The 21,323-nt window shown below is 38.5% G+C and overlaps 1 protein-coding gene across 4 annotated transcripts in view; it reads right to left on the bottom strand.

Moving 5' to 3' along the window:
- The window catches only part of LOC127489251 (ankyrin repeat domain-containing protein 26), a 235,550-nt gene that overhangs the window by 144,828 nt on the left and 69,399 nt on the right, over positions 1-21,323 (bottom strand). For 3 of the 4 annotated variants that reach the window (XM_070056031.1, XM_070056032.1, XM_070056030.1), the window contains 19 exons: positions 20,120-20,150; positions 17,374-17,446; positions 17,035-17,146; positions 15,398-15,438; positions 11,914-12,043; positions 11,569-11,627; positions 10,576-10,693; positions 10,229-10,287; positions 9,236-9,353; positions 8,889-8,947; positions 7,797-7,926; positions 7,450-7,508; positions 6,457-6,574; positions 6,110-6,168; positions 5,018-5,147; positions 4,671-4,729; positions 2,540-2,576; positions 2,117-2,175; positions 488-598 (listed from right to left, as the gene is read on the bottom strand). In XM_070056031.1, the coding sequence (XP_069912132.1) occupies positions 488-598; positions 2,117-2,175; positions 2,540-2,576; positions 4,671-4,729; positions 5,018-5,147; positions 6,110-6,168; positions 6,457-6,574; positions 7,450-7,508; positions 7,797-7,926; positions 8,889-8,947; positions 9,236-9,353; positions 10,229-10,287; positions 10,576-10,693; positions 11,569-11,627; positions 11,914-12,043; positions 15,398-15,438; positions 17,035-17,146; positions 17,374-17,446; positions 20,120-20,150 (1,562 nt within the window). Of the gene's footprint in view, positions 1-487; positions 599-2,116; positions 2,176-2,539; positions 2,577-4,670; positions 4,730-5,017; positions 5,148-6,109; positions 6,169-6,456; positions 6,575-7,449; positions 7,509-7,796; positions 7,927-8,888; positions 8,948-9,235; positions 9,354-10,228; positions 10,288-10,575; positions 10,694-11,568; positions 11,628-11,913; positions 12,044-15,397; positions 15,439-17,034; positions 17,147-17,373; positions 17,447-20,119; positions 20,151-21,323 lie in introns of those variants that run through there. The other variant, XM_070056033.1, reaches the window with a different exon arrangement.

The following is a 21,323-nucleotide window of genomic DNA, read 5'->3' as shown; positions in this document are numbered from 1 at the left end:
ATACTGTCTGTGTGTGTCTGCACACGCATCTTTCTTATCTTTCTCTCTGCCTTTGAAATAATTTTTAAAAGGAAAAAAAGGAGCAACTACACCTTTACACATCTCAGCATCAATTAATGCTCACATTTCAAAGTCACAAGAAAGTAAAAGGCAATAGCGCAGATTTGGAAGTGGATTCCAGACATTCATCTTCTGATCTGGAGGTAGCCACTGGATTTACAAAACCTAATCACAGCCCCTTGAATGAGAACATGTATTTCTATGAAGTTTATAGGTAAATCCACAATCTACCACCATTCAGGAATATTGCAATAAAATGACAGTAGTGGCAATAAAGTGCAGAATGTAGAAACTATTGTAATAGGGAGATACTTAGCATATACATAAAGCTAAAGAAAATGCAAAAGGAAATGAATGTCATAATGGGACCTACACTTCCCAGTTTAAACAGCAGCAATGATACCGTGATTCATTAAAATATACTGACCTCTTTGGCTATCCTTGCCCAACTACATGACAGGAAATAATCCAGAACATCTCCTTCTGGGACACCTCCAGTGGCAGTACGACCTTCACCCTTTCCACTTGATGTTTCTTCCTATGCCAAAAATTAATTAATTAACTAATTAATAAATACTAAAGCAAAACAAGCAATCCAGAAACTCAGCAAACAATCAGTGGCTCCATCACTAAGATACAATTTAATCTGCTTGTCAATTCCTAGGCACATTTCCTCCAGAAAGATAAATATATAAACAGAGGTATTTTCTACCCTATGCTAAGTGGGAGCAGATACATAGGAAAACAAAGAATAGGAGCATATAATTCATCACTTCTACCACTGAGGTAAAAAAAAAATAAGCTACAGTAAAGGCTGACTTGAAACAAGACCCACAGCTTTCAGCATATACAAAAACTCAATTCAAAATGGATCAAGGAACTAAACTTAATACCTGAGGGTATCAAGGTACTACAGGAAAACCTAAGAGAAATGCTGTGAGGCATTGGCCTAGGCAAATACTTTTTGGATAAGACTCTCAAAGCACTGGTGCTAAAAACACAAACAGGCAGACAGGACTGAATCAAGCTAAGAAGAGTCTGCCTATCAAAGGAAGCTGTGCATCTAATTTATCTTCTATTCTATTAACTCATTTTCAGAGGGTATAAAGAGCTCAGGAAACTTAACAACAACAAAGCAAACAATCTCAGGAAGAAACAGGTACAGGAAAGAACAGGTATTATTCAAAGGACGAAATACAAATGGTCAACAGACACATGAAAACATGCTCAGGGAAAAGCAAATAAACAACATAATGAGGTATCACTTCTCTCCAGTAAGAACAGCTGTTAGCCAAAATCAAAGAATAACAAAAGCTGCTGAAGTGGTGTAGCCAAATTCAGTAGTGGTAGGAACACAAATCGGTATAGCCGTTAAGGAAAACAACACAGAGATTCTGTAGAAAACGAAAAATGGATCTACCATGTGACCCAGTTCTCCAACACTCGGGAATGCATCCAAAGAAAGCGAAACGGCATATGAGACTGGTACCTGCATTCTCATGTTAAGAGTAGCACAAGTCACAGTAGTAAAGGGATGAAGTCAGCCTTTGAGCTCCATCAACTAATGACTGCACAATGTTACATGCTGAACTATCACTCAGCCATAAACTATGAATTACTGATATTTGGAGCAAAACATGGAACTGGAGATCATTATTCTAAGTGAAGTAAGCCACCCAGAAACACAAATACTACGTTTTCATTTATTTGTAAAAGTAAATTTATAGAGAGCACAAAGTTGTGTGGCTATCATATGATCTGATATATATAATTAGAAGTATTGTGACACTGAGTTATTGTATTACACAACAATATATTCCTCTGCTTCACAAAATGATCAATGAATACCTCATTAGGTAACATTATTATCCATTTTCAAAAAAAGAGTGCATACATGTATACCTGTAATATATACATAAGATGTGACTGTGGCAAAATGTAAAAGAACCTGTTGAATCTTAAAGCTAAAAAAAATGTATAAAAACATTCAAAAGGCTGAAGAAACACACACCACTTTTATGTCTTAATGTCATTGAAACCTTGCATGGACAAGTACCTCAGAATCCCACGGTGATTCTACAGCTTCATCACTTATTCCGGAGATAGGCACTGCAACTACAAAATGTAGTAAGCGATCGACTAAGAAGAATATTTATGAAATGTACAGACACACGCAATTCATCTCTCTCTCCACTCATAAGTAACTGGAGAAGCCAAAGGTAATACTGAGAAGGTGCTTTAGAGGACTGAGCAGTTTTAGGGAAAATGTCAGAAATATTAAAGCAAAACAAAACAAAACTCCCAAAACAAAGGTAAAATAAAATGGATGTAGGATTTCATTTAACACAACGTTGATGTTTCATTTAGCAGTAACGTTGAAAAAGAAGAACATACATACACTCAAGGACCGCTTCTACTACCCCAGGGGATCAGTCTCTACTAACTTGCATGCCTAGAAATTGGTTAAGTGGGGCAATACCTTCTTCCCTCTTTAGAGGTTCTGCAGAGGATTCCTCCTATAGAAAACAAGGAACCACAAATTTAGCACACATACACATTCAATTACTCAACTACTCACTAAGACAAACATTTACTGTGTCTATCAAATCATAGGCACCGCCTAACGAAGACAGGCATGTACACAGAGGCGCATTCTACTCTAGGCTTCCATTGGGGTATATATACATACAGAGGAAAACAATGAAAAGGAAATTAAGATTCACTGATTCTACTACTGACGTGATAAATGAAGAGGTTACAGAAGAAGCTGGAATTACAGAAGCTTCAGTTCAGCCGTGACAGTTTACAAAACAGGACAAGGCCACAGCCGTATATTTAAAGTACACAAAGTACAGGGGGATTGTGTGTAGGGTCTTCTGAGAGAGGCTGCAGGAACAGAATGATGAGACAGAAAACAACACGACAAATGAGGGTAAGAAAGTAAGAAGGTAACATTACAACACATTGCTTGGGACTGGGATAGAGTTACTGTAGAGAATCAGGGTCAAGCTGCAACTGGCATGTGGTATGCTACAATCTGAACACTTTTCTGTACAAGACTCCATAGAATCATGGCTCAATACTCTAGTCATGAATATAATTTAGAAAGGCCAATCTGGCAGGATGTTCAGATGCATGCAATGCATTCTCTGAAGCATTTCTCAGATTTGAGAGCCTCCGGAGTCTTAGAAGTCATATCTAGAAGAAGACTTGCGGTACAGGAGCAAAAAAAAAAAAAAAAAAAAAAACACTCTAGGAAATGATGGCTGGTCTAAAAGATAAATGAATACAATAAGCTAAAATTGTATAAGCAAATTTTTGTAATCATAGACTAAATCCTGATATTTTGGAAGTGAAAAAAAGGGGCAAACTATCATGAGTTTCTCATGGAAAATGACAATTATCAATGATTTTATCAGGGATCTAAACTGTAACTCTTTTTCTATGTAGTTCTGTCATGTTGCTGTAACATGCAGTCGTAAATTTCAGAAAAGACTTATGTCAATGCAATCTATTGGAGATACTGAAATAGGAGATGGTAAAACATACATCTAAACATTTTCAAGGTCAGAAGTGCCAAGGAGATGCCAGAGTAATGAAGAATCCTTTTCTGTACCACGATGATTTCAGATAGATATCCAAAACCATTCAGCATTAAGTTCAATCTGGTTTCCATGTTTTTTTAGTTAATTACATTTTTGAGCCTTCAAAACTAAAAGTACATAATAAGAAAAGGGGAGAGGGGTTATAGATCCACAGACATAGACCTAGACCTAGCCATAGAAATAGTCATAGACATAGACATATAGACACAGATATAGATACAGACATCAACAGAAGTATAAACACAGACGACAGAATCAGAGGGAGAGCAAAAGTGAGAGATCAGACAGAATCCTAGAGAGGGTTTCATTATTCATATTTCTGCAAAGTCCAGTCTAGCATTTTGTAAAATCAGGAGCTGGGGACTCAATTTCTCCCAATGGGTAGCAAAGAATGAATTATTAATCCATGGAAGCCTGACAGGGTGCCTCCTGGCTGAAAGTTAGAATCAGGCACAGGAAAAGGACAGAAGCCATCCTAGGTGTGAGGTAGATAGCTCATCTGACTTCTTCACCACTGGGCCAAGAGTTTAGCTCCTAATTCTTTTTTCCTAGGTTGTAAAGGCAAGAGAGTTGGCTGAAGCGAATGTCAAGACAGCCTCAAAACCTCTCCCTTACGTAGCTTCAGATAAGTAAGGGGAAGCTTGTATTACATAGGTACTAGGTATCCCACTCTCTCCCAGATAAGAAATATCGTCAAGAATATATGAACAAACACCAAATCTAGCTCAGAAATGGACACAGCACCTCAACAGACCGGTCTCGAAATAAGAGACAGAAATGGCAATCAATATGACAGTATGTTCAACATCACCAACCACCAGGGAAATGCATATCAATGCCTCAAAGAGATATCACACCACCCCTTCTCAAGATAGCGAAAATGTTTATCTGCCTGTCTTATGTAAGTAGCTGTCTCTCAAGTAACTTTATACCTTCAAGCAAACACCAATTTTGTTTGAACATCACTGAAATCAGATATTTCCAACTCACAAGAAGACACACTACCTTCGAATTCCTTGGTGAGTTGTTGTCTTCAGGATCTCTTTGGGAGGTAGACTCCTTACCTACAAATGCAGTAACAGATCAACTAGTGAGAACATTTATTCACATGGAAACAATTTACATAAAGGCGTGTCTCTCTCCACTCATGAATATTGCAATGAAACGAATATTTCAATGAAATAAAAGGAATAGTAAGGATGAATTTCAGAGGGTTGAAGCTGTTTCAGGAAGAAGTTGGTTATATTAAAAAAAGCCAAAGAAAACCCTCAAAATAAATGGATATCCAATTTAGAGCTACTCATTTCTCTTCATTGTATTTTAATATTAAGTTTCGAAGGATAGGCACTCACTACCCATGTTACCATTGTCCAATCCACGATCATAGTTGAACGCATATTCATTAATTGGCTGTTGTGGAGCAACTTGAGTGATGGCGATATCTTTTAAGCCCTTCTTACTCGCTAAGGTTGACATTCCTTCCTACAGGAAGATAAAATACAAATTCAACAAATACACCCAAGTTCTCAACCCCTCAGCCACTCATTCAGGGAGACAGGATTTACTATGTGTGTCATGTCACAGGAACAGTCCTTGCAAAGGTTGAGCATATAAACAAAGAGCAGATTCTACCCCATACTCAGTTAAGCATATACACAAAGAGCAGATTCTACCCCCACGTTCTTTCAGTTGAGCATATAAACAAAGAGCAGATTCTACCCCATGTTTAGCTAGAGGTAGACATGGGAAAATACAACAGGAAAGTATAAACCACTATTTCTGCCACTGAAGTCAATACAATTGAAGAAAAGGCAGAAAAAAGAATCCTCAATTCAGTCTTGCAAGGTCAGGAAATACTGCTTGATTTCTGGCCGAGAGTTAGAATTGGGTACAAAATAAGGACAGAAAGCCATCCGAGGTGTGAGGTAGATAGCTCATCTGACTTCTTCACCACTGGGCCAAGAGTTTAGCTCCTAATTCTTTTTTCCTAGGTTCTAAAGACAAGAGAGTTGGCTGAAGCGAATGTCAAGACAGCCTCAAAACCTCTCCTTTACGTAGCTTCAGATAAGTAAGGGGAAGCTTGTATTACATAGGTACTAGGTATCCCACTCTCTCCCAGATAAGAAATATCGTCAAGAATATATGAACAAACACCAAATCTAGCTCAGAAATGGACACAGCACCTCAACAGACCTGTCTCGAAATAAGAGATAGAAATGGCAATCAATATGACAGTATGTTCAACATCACCATCCACCAGGGAAATGCATATCAGTGCCTCAAAGGGATATCACACCACCCCTTCTCAAGATAGCGAAAATGTTTATCTGCCTGTCTTATGTAAGTAGCTGTCTCTCAAGTAACTTTATACCTTCAAGCAAACACCAATTTTGTTTGAACATCACTGAAATCAGATATTTCCAACTCACAAGAAGACACACTACCTTCGAATTCCTTGGTGAGTTGTTGTCTTCAGGATCTCTTTGGGAGGTAGACTCCTTACCTACAAATGCAGTAACAGATCAACTAGTGAGAACATTTATTCACATGGAAACAATTTACATAAAGGCGTGTCTCTCTCCACTCATGAATATTGCAATGAAACGAATATTTCAATGAAATAAAAGGAATAGTAAGGATGAATTTCAGAGGGTTGAAGCTGTTTCAGGAAGAAGTTGGTTATATTAAAAAAAGCCAAAGAATACCCTCAAGATAAATGAATATCCAATTCAGAGCTACTCATTTCTCTTCATTGTATTTTAATAGTAAGTTTTGATAGATATGCACTCACTACGTTTGTTATCTTTGTCCAATCCGTGATCAGAGTTCATAATTGGCTGTTGTGGAGCAACTTGAGCAATGAAAAAACGTTTTTTACTCTTCTTACCCGCTACAGCTGACGTTCCTGCCTACAGAACAATAAAATACAAATTCAACACATATATCCAATTTCTCAACCCCTCAGCTACTCATTCAGTGAGACAGGATTTACTATGGGTATCAAGTCATAGGCCCAGTCCTTGAAAAATCTAAGCATATAAACAAAGAGCAGATTCTACCCCATGTTCAGTTAGAGGTAGACATGGGAAAATACAACAGGAAAGTATAAACCACTATTTCTGCCACTGAAGTCAATACAGTTGAAGAAAAGGCAGAAAAGAGAATCCTCAATTCAGTCTTGCAAGGTCAGGAAATACTGCTTAATTTCTGGCCGAGAGTTAGAATTGGGTACAAAATAAGGACAGAAAGCCATCCGAGGTGTGAGGTAGATAGCTCATCTGACTTCTTCACCACTGGGCCAAGAGTTTAGCTCCTAATTCTTCTTTCCTAGGTTCTAAAGGCAAGAGAGTTGGCTGAAGCGAATGTCAAGACAGCCTCAAAACCTCTCCTTTACGTAGCTTCAGATAAGTAAGGGGAAGCTTGTATTACATAGGTACTAGGTATCCCACTCTCTCCCAGATAAGAAATATCGTCAAGAATATATGAACAAACAACAAATCTAGCTCAGAAATGGACACAGCACCTCAACAGACCTGTCTCGAAATAAGAGATAGAAATGGCAATCAATATGACAGTATGTTCAACATCACCAACCACCAGGGAAATGCATATCAATGCCTCAAAGAGATATCACACCACCCCTTCTCAAGATAGCGAAAATGTTTATCTGCCTGTCTTATGTAAGTAGCTGTCTCTCAAGTAACTTTATACCTTCAAGCAAACACCAATTTTGTTTGAACATCACTGAAATCAGATATTTCCAACTCACAAGAAGACACACTACCTTCGAATTCCTTGGTGAGTTGTTGTCTTCAGGATCTCTTTGGGAGGTAGACTCCTTACCTACAAATGCAGTAACAGATTAACTAGTGAGAACATTTATTCACATGGAAACAATTTACATAAAGGCGTGTCTCTCTCCACTCATGAATATTGCAATGAAACGAATATTTCAATGAAATAAAAGGAATAGTAAGGATGAATTTCAGAGGGTTGAAGCTGTTTCAGGAAGAAGTTGGTTATATTAAAAAAAGCCAAAGAAAACCCTCAAAATAAATGGATATCCAATTTAGAGCTACTCATTTCTCTTCATTGTATTTTAATATTAAGTTTCGAAGGATAGGCACTCACTACCCATGTTACCATTGTCCAATCCACGATCATAGTTGAACGCATATTCATTAATTGGCTGTTGTGGAGCAACTTGAGTGATGGCGATATCTTTTAAGCCCTTCTTACTCGCTAAGGTTGACATTCCTTCCTACAGGAAGATAAAATACAAATTCAACAAATACACCCAAGTTCTCAACCCCTCAGCCACTCATTCAGGGAGACAGGATTTACTATGTGTGTCATGTCACAGGAACAGTCCTTGCAAAGGTTGAGCATATAAACAAAGAGCAGATTCTACCCCATACTCAGTTAAGCATATACACAAAGAGCAGATTCTACCCCCACGTTCTTTCAGTTGAGCATATAAACAAAGAGCAGATTCTACCCCATGTTTAGTTAGAGGTAGACATGGGAAAATACAACAGGAAAGTATAAACCACTATTTCTGCCACTGAAGTCAATACAATTGAAGAAAAGGCAGAAAAAAGAATCCTCAATTCAGTCTTGCAAGGTCAGGAAATACTGCTTGATTTCTGGCCGAGAGTTAGAACTGGGTACAAAATAAGGACAGAAAGCCATCCGAGGTGTGAGGTAGATAGCTCATCTGACTTCTTCACCACTGGGCCAAGAGTTTAGCTCCTAATTCTTTTTTCCTAGGTTCTAAAGACAAGAGAGTTGGCTGAAGCGAATGTCAAGACAGCCTCAAAACCTCTCCTTTACGTAGCTTCAGATAAGTAAGGGGAAGCTTGTATTACATAGGTACTAGGTATCCCACTCTCTCCCAGATAAGAAATATCGTCAAGAATATATGAACAAACACCAAATCTAGCTCAGAAATGGACACAGCACCTCAACAGACCTGTCTCGAAATAAGAGATAGAAATGGCAATCAATATGACAGTATGTTCAACATCACCATCCACCAGGGAAATGCATATCAGTGCCTCAAAGAGATATCACACCACCCCTTCTCAAGATAGCGAAAATGTTTATCTGCCTGTCTTATGTAAGTAGCTGTCTCTCAAGTAACTTTATACCTTCAAGCAAACACCAATTTTGTTTGAACATCACTGAAATCAGATATTTCCAACTCACAAGAAGACACACTACCTTCGAATTCCTTGGTGAGTTGTTGTCTTCAGGATCTCTTTGGGAGGTAGACTCCTTACCTACAAATGCAGTAACAGATCAACTAGTGAGAACATTTATTCACATGGAAACAATTTACATAAAGGCGTGTCTCTCTCCACTCATGAATATTGCAATGAAACGAATATTTCAATGAAATAAAAGGAATAGTAAGGATGAATTTCAGAGGGTTGAAGCTGTTTCAGGAAGAAGTTGGTTATATTAAAAAAAGCCAAAGAATACCCTCAAAATAAATGAATATCCAATTCAGAGCTACTCATTTCTCTTCATTGTATTTTTATAATAAGTTTTGATAGATATGCACTCACTACGTTTGTTATCTTTGTCCAATCCGTGATCAGAGTTCATAATTGGCTGTTGTGGAGCAACTTGAGCAATGAAAAAACGTTTTTTACTCTTCTTACCCGCTACAGCTGACGTTCCTGCCTACAGAACAATAAAATACAAATTCAACACATATATCCAATTTCTTAACCCCTCAGCTACTCATTCAGTGAGACAGGATTTACTATGGGTATCAAGTCATAGGCCCAGTCCTTGAAAAATCTAAGCATATACACAAAGAGCAGATTCTACCCCATGTTCAGTTAGAGGTAGACATGGGAAAATACAACAGGAAAGTATAAACCACTATTTCTGCCACTGAAGTCAATATAGTTGAAGAAAAGGCAGAAAAGAGAATCCTCAATTCAGTCTTGCAAGGTCAGGAAATACTGCTTAATTTCTGGCCGAGAGTTAGAATTGGGTACAAAATAAGGACAGAAAGCCATCCGAGGTGTGAGGTAGATAGCTCATCTGACTTCTTCACCACTGGGCCAAGAGTTTAGCTCCTAATTCTTCTTTCCTAGGTTCTAAAGGCAAGAGAGTTGGCTGAAGCGAATGTCAAGACAGCCTCAAAACCTCTCCTTTACGTAGCTTCAGATAAGTAAGGGGAAGCTTGTATTACATAGGTACTAGGTATCCCACTCTCTCCCAGATAAGAAATATCGTCAAGAATATATGAACAAACACCAAATCTAGCTCAGAAATGGACACAGCACCTCAACAGACCTGTCTCGAAATAAGAGATAGAAATGGCAATCAATATGACAGTATGTTCAACATCACCATCCACCAGGGAAATGCATATCAGTGCCTCAAAGGGATATCACACCACCCCTTCTCAAGATAGCGAAAATGTTTATCTGCCTGTCTTATGTAAGTAGCTGTCTCTCAAGTAACTTTATACCTTCAAGCAAACACCAATTTTGTTTGAACATCACTGAAATCAGATATTTCCAACTCACAAGAAGACACACTACCTTCGAATTCCTTGGTGAGTTGTTGTCTTCAGGATCTCTTTGGGAGGTAGACTCCTTACCTACAAATGCAGTAACAGATTAACTAGTGAGAACATTTATTCGCATGGAAACCATTTACATAAAGGCGTGTCTCTCTCCACTCATGAATATTGCAATGAAATGAATATTTCAATGAAATAAAAGGAATAGTAAGGATGAATTTCAGAGGGTTGAAGCTGTTTCAGGAAGAAGTTGGTTATATTAAAAAAAGCCAAAGAATACCCTCAAGATAAATGAATATCCAATTCAGAGCTACTCATTTCTCTTCATTGTATTTTAATAGTAAGTTTTGATAGATATGCACTCACTACGTTTGTTATCTTTGTCCAATCCGTGATCAGAGTTCATAATTGGCTGTTGTGGAGCAACTTGAGCGATGAAAAAACGTTTTTTACTCTTCTTACCCGCTAGAGCTGACGTTCCTGCCTACAGAACAATAAAATACAAATTCAACACATATATCCAATTTCTCAACCCCTCAGCTACTCATTCAGTGAGACAGGATTTACTATGTGTGTCATGTCACAGGAACAGTCCTTGAAAAATCTAAGCATATACACAAAGAGCAGATTCTACCCCATGTTCAGTTAGAGGTAGACATGGGAAAATACAACAGGAAAGTATAAACCACTATTTCTGCCACTGAAGTCAATATAGTTGAAGAAAAGGCAGAAAAGAGAATCCTCAATTCAGTCTTGCAAGGTCAGGAAATACTGCTTGATTTCTGGCCGAGAGTTAGAATTGGGTACAAAATAAGGACAGAAAGCCATCCGAGGTGTGAGGTAGATAGCTCATCTGACTTCTTCACCACTGGGCCAAGAGTTTAGCTCCTAATTCTTCTTTCCTAGGTTCTAAAGGCAAGAGAGTTGGCTGAAGCGAATGTCAAGACAGCCTCAAAACCTCTCCTTTACGTAGCTTCAGATAAGTAAGGGGAAGCTTGTATTACATAGGTACTAGGTATCCCACTCTCTCCCAGATAAGAAATATCGTCAAGAATATATGAACAAACACCAAATCTAGCTCAGAAATGGACACAGCACCTCAACAGACCTGTCTCGAAATAAGAGATAGAAATGGCAATCAATATGACAGTATGTTCAACATCACCAACCACCAGGGAAATGCATATCAATGCCTCAAAGAGATATCACACCACCCCTTCTCAAGATAGCGAAAATGTTTATCTGCCTGTCTTATGTAAGTAGCTGTCTCTCAAGCAACTTTATACCTTCAAGCAAACACCAGTTTTGTTTTAACATCACTGAAATCAGGTATTTGCAAATCACAAGAAGACACACTACCTTCGAATTCCTTGGTGAGTTGTTGTCTTCAGGATCTCTTTGGGAGGTAGACTCCTTACCTACAAATGCAGTAACAGATCAACTAGTGAGAACATTTATTCACATGGAAACAATTTACATAAAGGCGTGTCTCTCTCCACTCATGACTATTGCAATGAAATGAATATTTCAATGAAATAAAAGGAATAGAAAGGATGAATTTCAGAGGGTTGAAGCTGTTTCAGGAAGAAGTTGGTTATAAACAAAACGAAAAGAAAACCCTCAACATACATGGATATCCAATTCAGAGCTACTCATTTCTCTTCATTGTATTTTAATAGTAAGTTTTGATAGATATGCACTCACTACGTTTGTTATCTTTGTCCAATCCGTGATCAGAGTCCATCCCATGTTTATTAATTGGCTGTTGTGGAGCAACTTGAGTGATGAAAAAACATTTTTTACTCTTCTTACCCGCTATAGTTGACGTTCCTTCCTACAGAACAATAAAATACAAATTCAACACATATATCCAATTTCTCAACCCCTCAGCTACTCATTCAGTGAGACAGGATTTACTATGTGTATCAAGTCATAGGCCCAGTCCTTGAAAAATCTAAGCATATAAACAAACAGCAGATTCTACCCCATGTTCAGTTAGAGGTAGACATGGGAAAATAGAACAGAAAAGTATAAATCACTGTTTGCATCGTTGAAGTATATATAGTAGAAGAATAGGCAGAGAAGTGTATCCTCGAGTTAATCTTGGAAGGTCAGCAAATATTGTTTATTTGGGGCTACATTTTGAAACGCAGATCAAATGAAATCAAAAGTAAAACATGAAGGCATTGTATACAGCACAGATGAGGCAAAATATTGTATAGCAATAAACAAGGCAAATTAGCAGCCCCAGATATGGAGCTACAATGAGAACGTCCTTAGTAGAATGGGGTTTAGTGATGTACGGCAGATTTAAGACCTAAGGACCAAACCAATGGTCATGCTGGAATGTGAATTCTCCCCTACTGGAATGGAAATCTACTCAATAAGCAGTTGAACTACATGATTACAAATATGTTTAAGGGATCACTCTGGCAGGAAATACACAATGTACGAAAATGTCTTCAGTTAGGCAATACGAGATTTGATGCACACAGAGAACTTAGAAACCACATTGTGTCAAAGGAAAAAAAAAACTAACATTGAACACAAAACAAAAAGTAGAGGGTGGGAGGTTATGGGGGATAGAGAAAATTTGAAATAGGGGTAAGAAACCAGAGTTACATTGAAGGAATGACTTCCTACTGCACTCACCTCCATCGCTGGGAAGAACCAGCACAGCAAAGGAAACGCCCATGTCTAAGAGACTGACTGAAGGAAATCTTTGGTAAGGAAGTAAGGACAACTCTAAATGGCAATAGGCTCAGAGAGCCAGTACAGAGAGAGGCAAGAACAAAGTTGTGAGGGAATTATGTTTTACAATAACCTAACACACACTGCATGAGCAAACAGAAGAATCCTCAAACCTGCAATCATAAAGTAACACGAAGGAATGAAAAATCTTAGTCATCCTGTTTTGCTCAGTACACATAATATACATGTATTGAAATACCACACTGTGGCCCTTAAATGTGTCATATTTAGTCACTCAAGAATTTTGAAAAGAAATGGGAGTAGACAAATATATAGTCATATATATATAATGCACTGAAATACAATACTGTGACCCATAAATGTGTCATATTTAGTCACTAAAAATTTTTCAAAAGAAATGGGAATAGACAAAATCACTCAGAAAAAGCATATAATAAGAAAATACATATAAATAAATATTTGTAAAACATTAAAATAATATAAGCAAATAATGTAAACATAAACTGAATTCTGAAATTTGGAAAACGAAAATAAAAAGGCAGAACCTATGAGATTTAATTTTTCAATTACATATTTCTACATACGTTTGCAGCATACAAAATTTCATATTTCTACATTTGTTTCAAGAATTTAAAATAAAATTTTAATTTATAAATTGAAATATTACATACATTTCTTACTATAGTGAGAATATGTGCTTCTGGAGTTTATGGTAATAAGCATTTTTCAAATCTGTTAAAAATATAGTTCTGTGAAAAAATATAAGAGGCTACAGGAGGACTGTTTTTCAAAAGCCTTGATTGCTTTAAATGTCACAAAACAAAGTCCTGAGAGTCAGTACTCTGATTAAGCAGGTTGAGCTGCCAGACTATTCCTTTTGTATTTTAAAAATTATCTCAGTTTCTCACAAAAAATAAGGAGACAGAAGGAAACAGGAAGAAGAGAAAATGAAATAGAGTGGCACAGAGAAGTAGGCCTGCAGAGGTGCCATTTGCTAATTCACTCTCCAAAAGCCTGTAAGGGCCAGGGCTCAGCCACACCAATGCTAGGACCTGAGTACTCCAACCATTTTTTTTTCTCAGAACTTTTACTATGGGTTGAGTCAAATGGCAACGTAGTCAGGAAATCTTTCCTTTGTGTAATGTTCAAACAACAGTAAGCAAATACATGTGTAAGGTACATATGCAACTCTTTTCCAACTAGGCAATATCTTCAAAGTTATAAAAATCTCTACAAAGAGATAAATAGGGAGTCATGTTTTAGCTCCTAAAATGTGACATTCATTTCACATTATGTTTTCCACAAGTGACAATATAAATATCACCATGATTATGGCTGTCTCATGGTGTGAGGCTTGCTCATTTCTAATGCTTAGTATGATGAGGTCTGAGAGAGAGAAGAGAGGAAAAAAAAGCTGCATACAGAGGCCCTGCACTCACCTCCACCGCTGGGAAGAACCAGCACAGCAAAGGAAACACCCGGTGTCTAAGAGACTGACTGAAGGAAATCTTTGGTAAGGAAGTAAGGACAACTCTAAATGGCAATAGGCTCAGAGAGCCAGTACAGAGAGAGGCAAGAACAAAGTATACTGTAGCTCCTACGCTGGTGTTATGGCCAGGGGGACTCTATCTCGCTGAGGAAAGTAAGCAGAAGCCTCTAAGATTCCCACCATTATGGCAGAGCAGTGGCCCTAACTACAGAATTCCACCGTCCTCGGTTTTCATTTACCTAGAAAGCTGACTGTGTCTGAGGGCCTTCTTTGCCCTAAGAAAGACTCCATTTTGCCAGTGCCGCGGCTCACGAGGCTAATGCTCTGCCTTGCGGCGCCGGCACACCGGGTTCTAGTCCCGGTCGGGGCGCCGGATTCTGTCCTGGTTGCCCCTGTTCCAGGCCAGCCCTCTGCTGTGGCCAGGGAGTGCAGTGGAGGATGGCCCAAGTCCTTGGGCCCTGCACCCCATGGGGGACCAGGAAAAGCACCTGGCTCCTGGCTCCTGCCATCGGATCAGCGCGGTGCGCCGGCCGCAGCACGCCGGCCGCGGCGGCCATTGGAGGGTGAACCAATGGCAAAGGAAGACCTTTCTCTCTGTCTCTCTCTCTCACTGTCCACTCTGCCTGTCAAAAAAAAAAAAAAAGAAAGAAAAAGAAAGACTCCATTTTGCCTCTTTCCAAATCCCCAGACCCAAGTGGTTGCAGCAACACTGCGGCTATCCCTTATTCTGTCTTGGGGACAGCAAGTACCCCTGATGCTACCAGCAGTCCCCAGATTCCACCTGCCACCTGCCCCTGCCCACAGCCAGAGCCAGGCTGCTTTACAGGGCAGACAGCAGGTCCCTGCCTATACGGCTGAATTGCTGGGCACAGCTTCAGGGCTCTGTCTTCTGCCTGTTTTTAAAAAGACAGAAGAAACAAGCACTCCATTCTAGATTTGAACATCACTTAGTGCTTATATTTAAAATATCATAACAAGAGACAGTACCTCAGGGTCTGAAGTTGATTCTTTAGCTTCATCTTCTGCTCCTAAAGTAAACACCATTTCTATAAGAGGTAGTCATAGATCTGATAATAAACGTTATTATGAATTCTAAATACACATACACAGATGGGATCAGGCGCATTCAGGGTGTATGGCCATAGATTATCTTCCAGAGTGGCTATACTATTTTGCATATGGAAGAGCAATGAATGAGTATCCCTATTGCTCTATTTCCTTATCTGCAATCACTGTTGTCACTGTTTTGAAATCCCTAGCAGTTCATGATGTTCAGAATCACTTCTTCAGTTCACTTGCCATCTGTTTATCTTCCATAGGAAGGTGTTTGTTCCGCTATTTTTCCTATTTTTAAGCCTGTTTGGTATTTTTTAAATTTAGCTTTAAGAGTTCTCTAAACGGTTTGGATAATAGCTGTGTCTTTGTTGAAATATATCTTATACAAATATTCTTTCCAGGTTAGTTATTATACCCTTGGTGGTATATTGGAAGAACTAAAATTTTGTTTCTTATCACTATTCACTTTTCATGGACATCAATATACTTGCAGAAACTGAGAATAACTGGTCTTTACAACTTGTTCACCCTGAAGATGCTTATGCAAATCTCATCCGTGGCTGTCATACATTTTGTTACCTTAAGGGAATGAACACTGTCACTTACGGTAAGGTAGAAAGGTATATAACTTATCTTACACTGCCTGCTTTCAGTTTATAGACCAAGATGTGTCATGCCAAAATGCAATCTTAATTCTTCAGCATAGAAATCACTTTAAAAGGCCTGTTGTTTCCAGCACCCTAAAATAATACCAAGAATCCCTAGAACCATCTGAAATAAAGTTCCATTTATCAATTTAAAAAATATGCTAATTTATATTTTAATTTAACTCTGGATTTTCTAGTCATTAAATTGATCTGTTCTACTATTTCTATGCCATGCCATCATGTGGTTATCCCCATAGATTTACTCTATGATTCAGTCCTGAGAAAAGCAAATTTTCTTGTTGTGCTTTTCTTCCTCAAAATGTTCCAGTAAATGTACATACATTAAAGCCTCATTAGAGCAAATATAAATACACACACACACACACACACACACATCTCCATGAGTAATTCAACAATATGTAAAAGTAACAGCAAGAAAGAATTCCAAAGGGTTGACGAAGTTTTAGGAAGAAGAATTTGGTCCTATGAAGAAAGATATTAAAAAAAAAAAAAAAAACAATAAAATACATTGGGTAGCATATTTATGGCTTCACATTAAACTTCATACAATAACATTTAAATAGAAGGTTTTCATACACTGGATGGAACTGGAAATCACTATCCTAGAGAAATAAGCCAGTCACACAAAACCAAATCTCACATGTTTTATATATGGAAGCTATAGAAAGTACAAAAAGTGCATGGATACCGTATTATTTGGTCTATAATCATATTGTCTTTAATGGATTTCATCAATACATCCTTCTTTCCTCACTGTTAGCATTGTGATGAATCCCACATTTTTCTTACATTAATATTACTGTTTTTGAGAAAAATGTATATAAGTGCACATATATAATATATCAAATGTTAAAAAATGTTCAATTTTAAAATTTACAAAAGAAATTTTGATCCACTTACCACATTTGTTATCTTCATGGACTCCATGAACACGAGTTATTCTGTCGTTATTGGGTTGCTCTTCTGGTGCACTGTGAATGATGGCAGTTGTATGTCCTGGAATTAAGTCTTTCTATAGGAAAAAAAAAACACAACCTCAGCAAGCATGTTCACTCAGTTGTCCCACCACCCATTCACTCACTAAGACATTTATTCTGTAAATCAAAGCATAGGCACTGTCCTAGGAAAAGAAGAATATGTCCACGGAAGGCACTTACTGCAGTACGTTAAAGTGGGAGTAGACATAGAGTCAACAAAAACTCGGAGCAAGAAAATTAATTCCATAATAGAGCATTTTACCTTGGCAAATGAATTGAGGCCTTTCTCATATGATATAAGCAGTTCATGATTAACATCAGGTATTTCCAAAAGCCTTGTGCACAAAAATATATAAGAAAAATAGTTAAATATTTTCTATAAAAAATCAGGGGAAACATCAACTAAACTTCTGCTAAATGGTATTTTTTGGTACAATGAAAATTTGACTCTTGTTTTAGAAAAACTTTTCATCATCTATTTCTGCCTACACTACTCTCACCCCACTGAAATATTTGGTGAAGATAATACATCCCATAAAAAATCTGTGAACATCAATATACTAGCAGAAACTTTACAACTTGTTCACCCTGAAGATGCTTATGCAAATTTCATCCGTGGCTGCCATACATTTCATTACCTCAAGGCAATGAACACTGTCACCTATGGTAAGCGAGAAAGGTATATAACTTATCTTACACTGCCTGCTTTCAGTTTATAGACCAGGCTGTGTCATGCCAAAATGCAATCTTAATTCTTCAGCACAGAAATCACTTTAAAAGGCCTGTTGTTTCCAGCACCTTAAAATAATACCAAGAATCCCTAGAACCATCTGAAATATTTGAAAGCTAAAGATATATACATCACAGAACAAATGTGTAGGTTGTTGTTGGAAATGCCCTTCTCAGAAATATTAAGATGTTCAGTGATTTTCCCAAATAAGTGTTGCTGTTTCCTCATTCAGGTAAACGTAAACCAGTAAGACTATAGGTGCTTATGTACTTAGAAGGGAGATGCTGCTGAGAAGAGTCATGGTACCTGTACTTTTGTTTCTGTTAATGGTATCTAAATATCTTGCCTCCTATGAGATCCTAACCCCAAATAACTCTTCTGGTGTCAAGCACAGTGATGTGGTTTGGATAAGAGTTCAGATATCAACAAAAGGCCCATGTATTTGTGGCTAGATTGCAAAGTCTTATTTAATGGATAAATGGTAATGGTCAATGGATTAAAAGTAGAAACAATGCAACTATGATGTCTAGGTGTTGGGCCTAAAGGAGGTCTTTAGGTCACCGGGGGCTTGTATTGTGAATGAAGTTCTCATGAGAGCAGTGAACTATACAACTGTTCTCTCTGCTGCTGGGTGCACCGTGTTATTCTCCCTTTGTATTCATTCCACCAACCAACATCCTCATCATGCTGCCACCTGTTCTTGGACTGTGAATCTCAAAACTTTATGCCAAAATAAATCCTATTCCTCTGTATGTTAGCCAACAGATATTTTTTCTGTAAGTAACAAAAAGCTTACAAACACATACAACTTCAAACATTAACGTATTAAACCTACAAAGCACAGAACCCTGAGAAAAGAGTGGACTCAAACATACAACTGTATTTTTTTATTTTCTTTTATTATTTTTTTTATTTTTTGACAGGCAGAGTGGACAGTGAGAGAGAGAGACAGAGAGAAAGGTCTTCCTTTGCCATTGGTTCATCCTCCAATGGCCGCCGCGGCCGGCACGCTGCGGCCGGCGCACCGCGCTGATCCGATGGCAGGAGCCAGGTGCTTCTCCTGGTCTCCCATGGGGTGCAGGGCCCAAGCACTTGGGCCATCCTCCACTGCACTCCCTGGCCACAGCAGAGAGCTGGCCTGGAAGAGGGGCAACCGGGACAGAATCCGGCACCCCAACCGGGACTAGAACCCGGGGTGCCAGCGCCGCAAGGCGGAGGATTAGCCTAGTGAGCCGCAGCACCGGCCCAAACATACAATTGTAGGCACTACTTCCCTCTTCTAAAAAACAAGCTACATTGAGGCTCAGTCATCTTGCCACAGCAAGACACACGTAGCTCTGTAGGGTTTATCAGCTAATCCTATCCCCCTCTTACCAAATACATACCAGGGAGAGACATCAGAAAATGGAAAGAAGAGGTGGGCATGAGAGGACATCTGCCCTGGACCAAGTTCTTTGCAGATCATCCACCTCCAGGCCCCTAGTGCTCAAGGGAGACTAGATTACCTACCCCTCTGAGTGTGGGGGACCATGAAGTAGATGATATAGCATTACAGTCTTATCTGATATGGACTCTTCCCAGTGACTCTAAAAATCCACCTGTGGTGCAAGCATCCCGTTGGGCACTGGCTCATGTTGCAGCTACTCTTTCCAACTGTCTGCTTATGGCCTGGGAAAGCAACGGAAAATAGCCCAAGTCCTTGGGTCCCTGCACTCATGTGAGAGCCAGGAAGAAGCTCCTCATTCCTGGCTTTGGATTAGCTCAGCTCCAGCCATTGCAGCTATTTGGGGATGAACCATGGATGGAAGATATATATATATTCATATACATATATATACACACACACATATATATATATGGCAGGATTTCTTTATTGATTCATCAGTTGATGAGCATCTAGTTTGATTCCATATATTAGCCATTGTAAATTCAGAATTTATCTGAATTGGACCTGTATCTTGATGCCACTATTGTATAAGTCTGTATCCATCCATGCTAAAGGGTAAGAGAATCCATTTGGGAGTAAGGCAGGCTGATATGGGTCAGTTAATTATTTTACTACAGGTTCATAGGCCAATCAATCAACCCCTCAGCACTATAGTTGCCTAAATAGTAGGAAATAAACTACATTAACACATACATTGAAAACTGGTTGGACAATTATGACAAGCAACAAATGTTAAGTACACAATATCCATCCAGCCCAGAGGAGAATACATAATGCATTTCTTTGCTTTCCATTAGTTAACAAATGGTTTTAAAAATCATTAAACCCTACCTTTTTCTATATTCTTTAGAATGCTCATCATCTATTAAAGAAAAGTAAATACATTTTAAATTAAATCAATGATAGAATAATATAGAATGTTATAATATATAGTACATTGTTAAAAATTACAGCTTTGGAGCCAGGTGTTTGACACAGAAGTTATGATGCTTCTTAGATGCTCACATCATACTGGAGTGCCTGGGTTTGGGTCTCAGCTTTGCTTTCAAACTGAGCTCTCAGCGTACCCTGAGAGGCAGGAGGTTATGGCTTAAGCAATTGGGTCTTTGTGACCCATCTGAGTCCTGCTTTTGTCTGGCCCAGCCCCAGATATTGCCGGAATTTAGGGAGAAATTATCAGAGAAGGAAATAACACTCTCTACTGGCTATCTATAGCTCTGCATCTCTACATTTCACATAAACTGAAAATAAAAATTAAAAGAAAAGATGCTTTTGATCATACTTACAAGTTATAGCAGAGTGATTATTAACTACATCATTGATAGCCATTATGGAACCTTACTTCTGCTACTTTGAATTTATCAATGTAAAGTGAATAATACAATTAATTAAGATGATATGGAAAACATATGCTCTATACAAAGACTGTAATCCAACTGAGAGACAATTGTATCACTAATAGAATAAGTATAAAAGATTGTAGGGTCCCAGTGCTATGTCACAGCAGATAAAGTCACGGCCTACAGTGCTGGCCTCCCTCATGGTTTCCAGTCCAAGTCTTGGCTGCTCCACTTCCAATCCAGCTTCCTGTTAACGGGTCTAGGAAATCAGCAATAGATGTCCCAAGTTCTTGGCCATGTAACCATGTGTGAGTAGCTGAGTTTGATTACCAACTCCATGTTCTGACTTCAGTTTGCTGCCTGTGCAAACTCACAGAGGCAGTGAGGCTCAAGTAATCAAGCTCCTCCCAAGCACGTGGAAGACCTAGATGGAGTTCCTGACTCCTGTCTATGGCTTCCATCCAAACGAGGCCATTGTGAGCATTTGGAGGACAAATTGGTAGATGGCAGCTTTGTTCTGTAAGTCTCCATGCCTCTCAGACACAGACATACACACACACACACACATATACAGATATGTATCTTTTTCTAAATTACACAAATGCCACAAAGAGATAAAGGGCCACAATTAGTGATTTTCTTCAAATAATAGTGCTTCAGATTATAAATATCCTACAATAAACCTCTAAAATTTC

Source organism: Oryctolagus cuniculus, chromosome 13 (genome assembly GCF_964237555.1).
Source record: "Oryctolagus cuniculus chromosome 13, mOryCun1.1, whole genome shotgun sequence".
NCBI lineage: Eukaryota > Metazoa > Chordata > Mammalia > Lagomorpha > Leporidae > Oryctolagus > Oryctolagus cuniculus.
The sequence above is the reverse complement of the archived record's forward strand: the minus strand, read 5'-3'. Positions and strand labels throughout refer to the sequence as shown.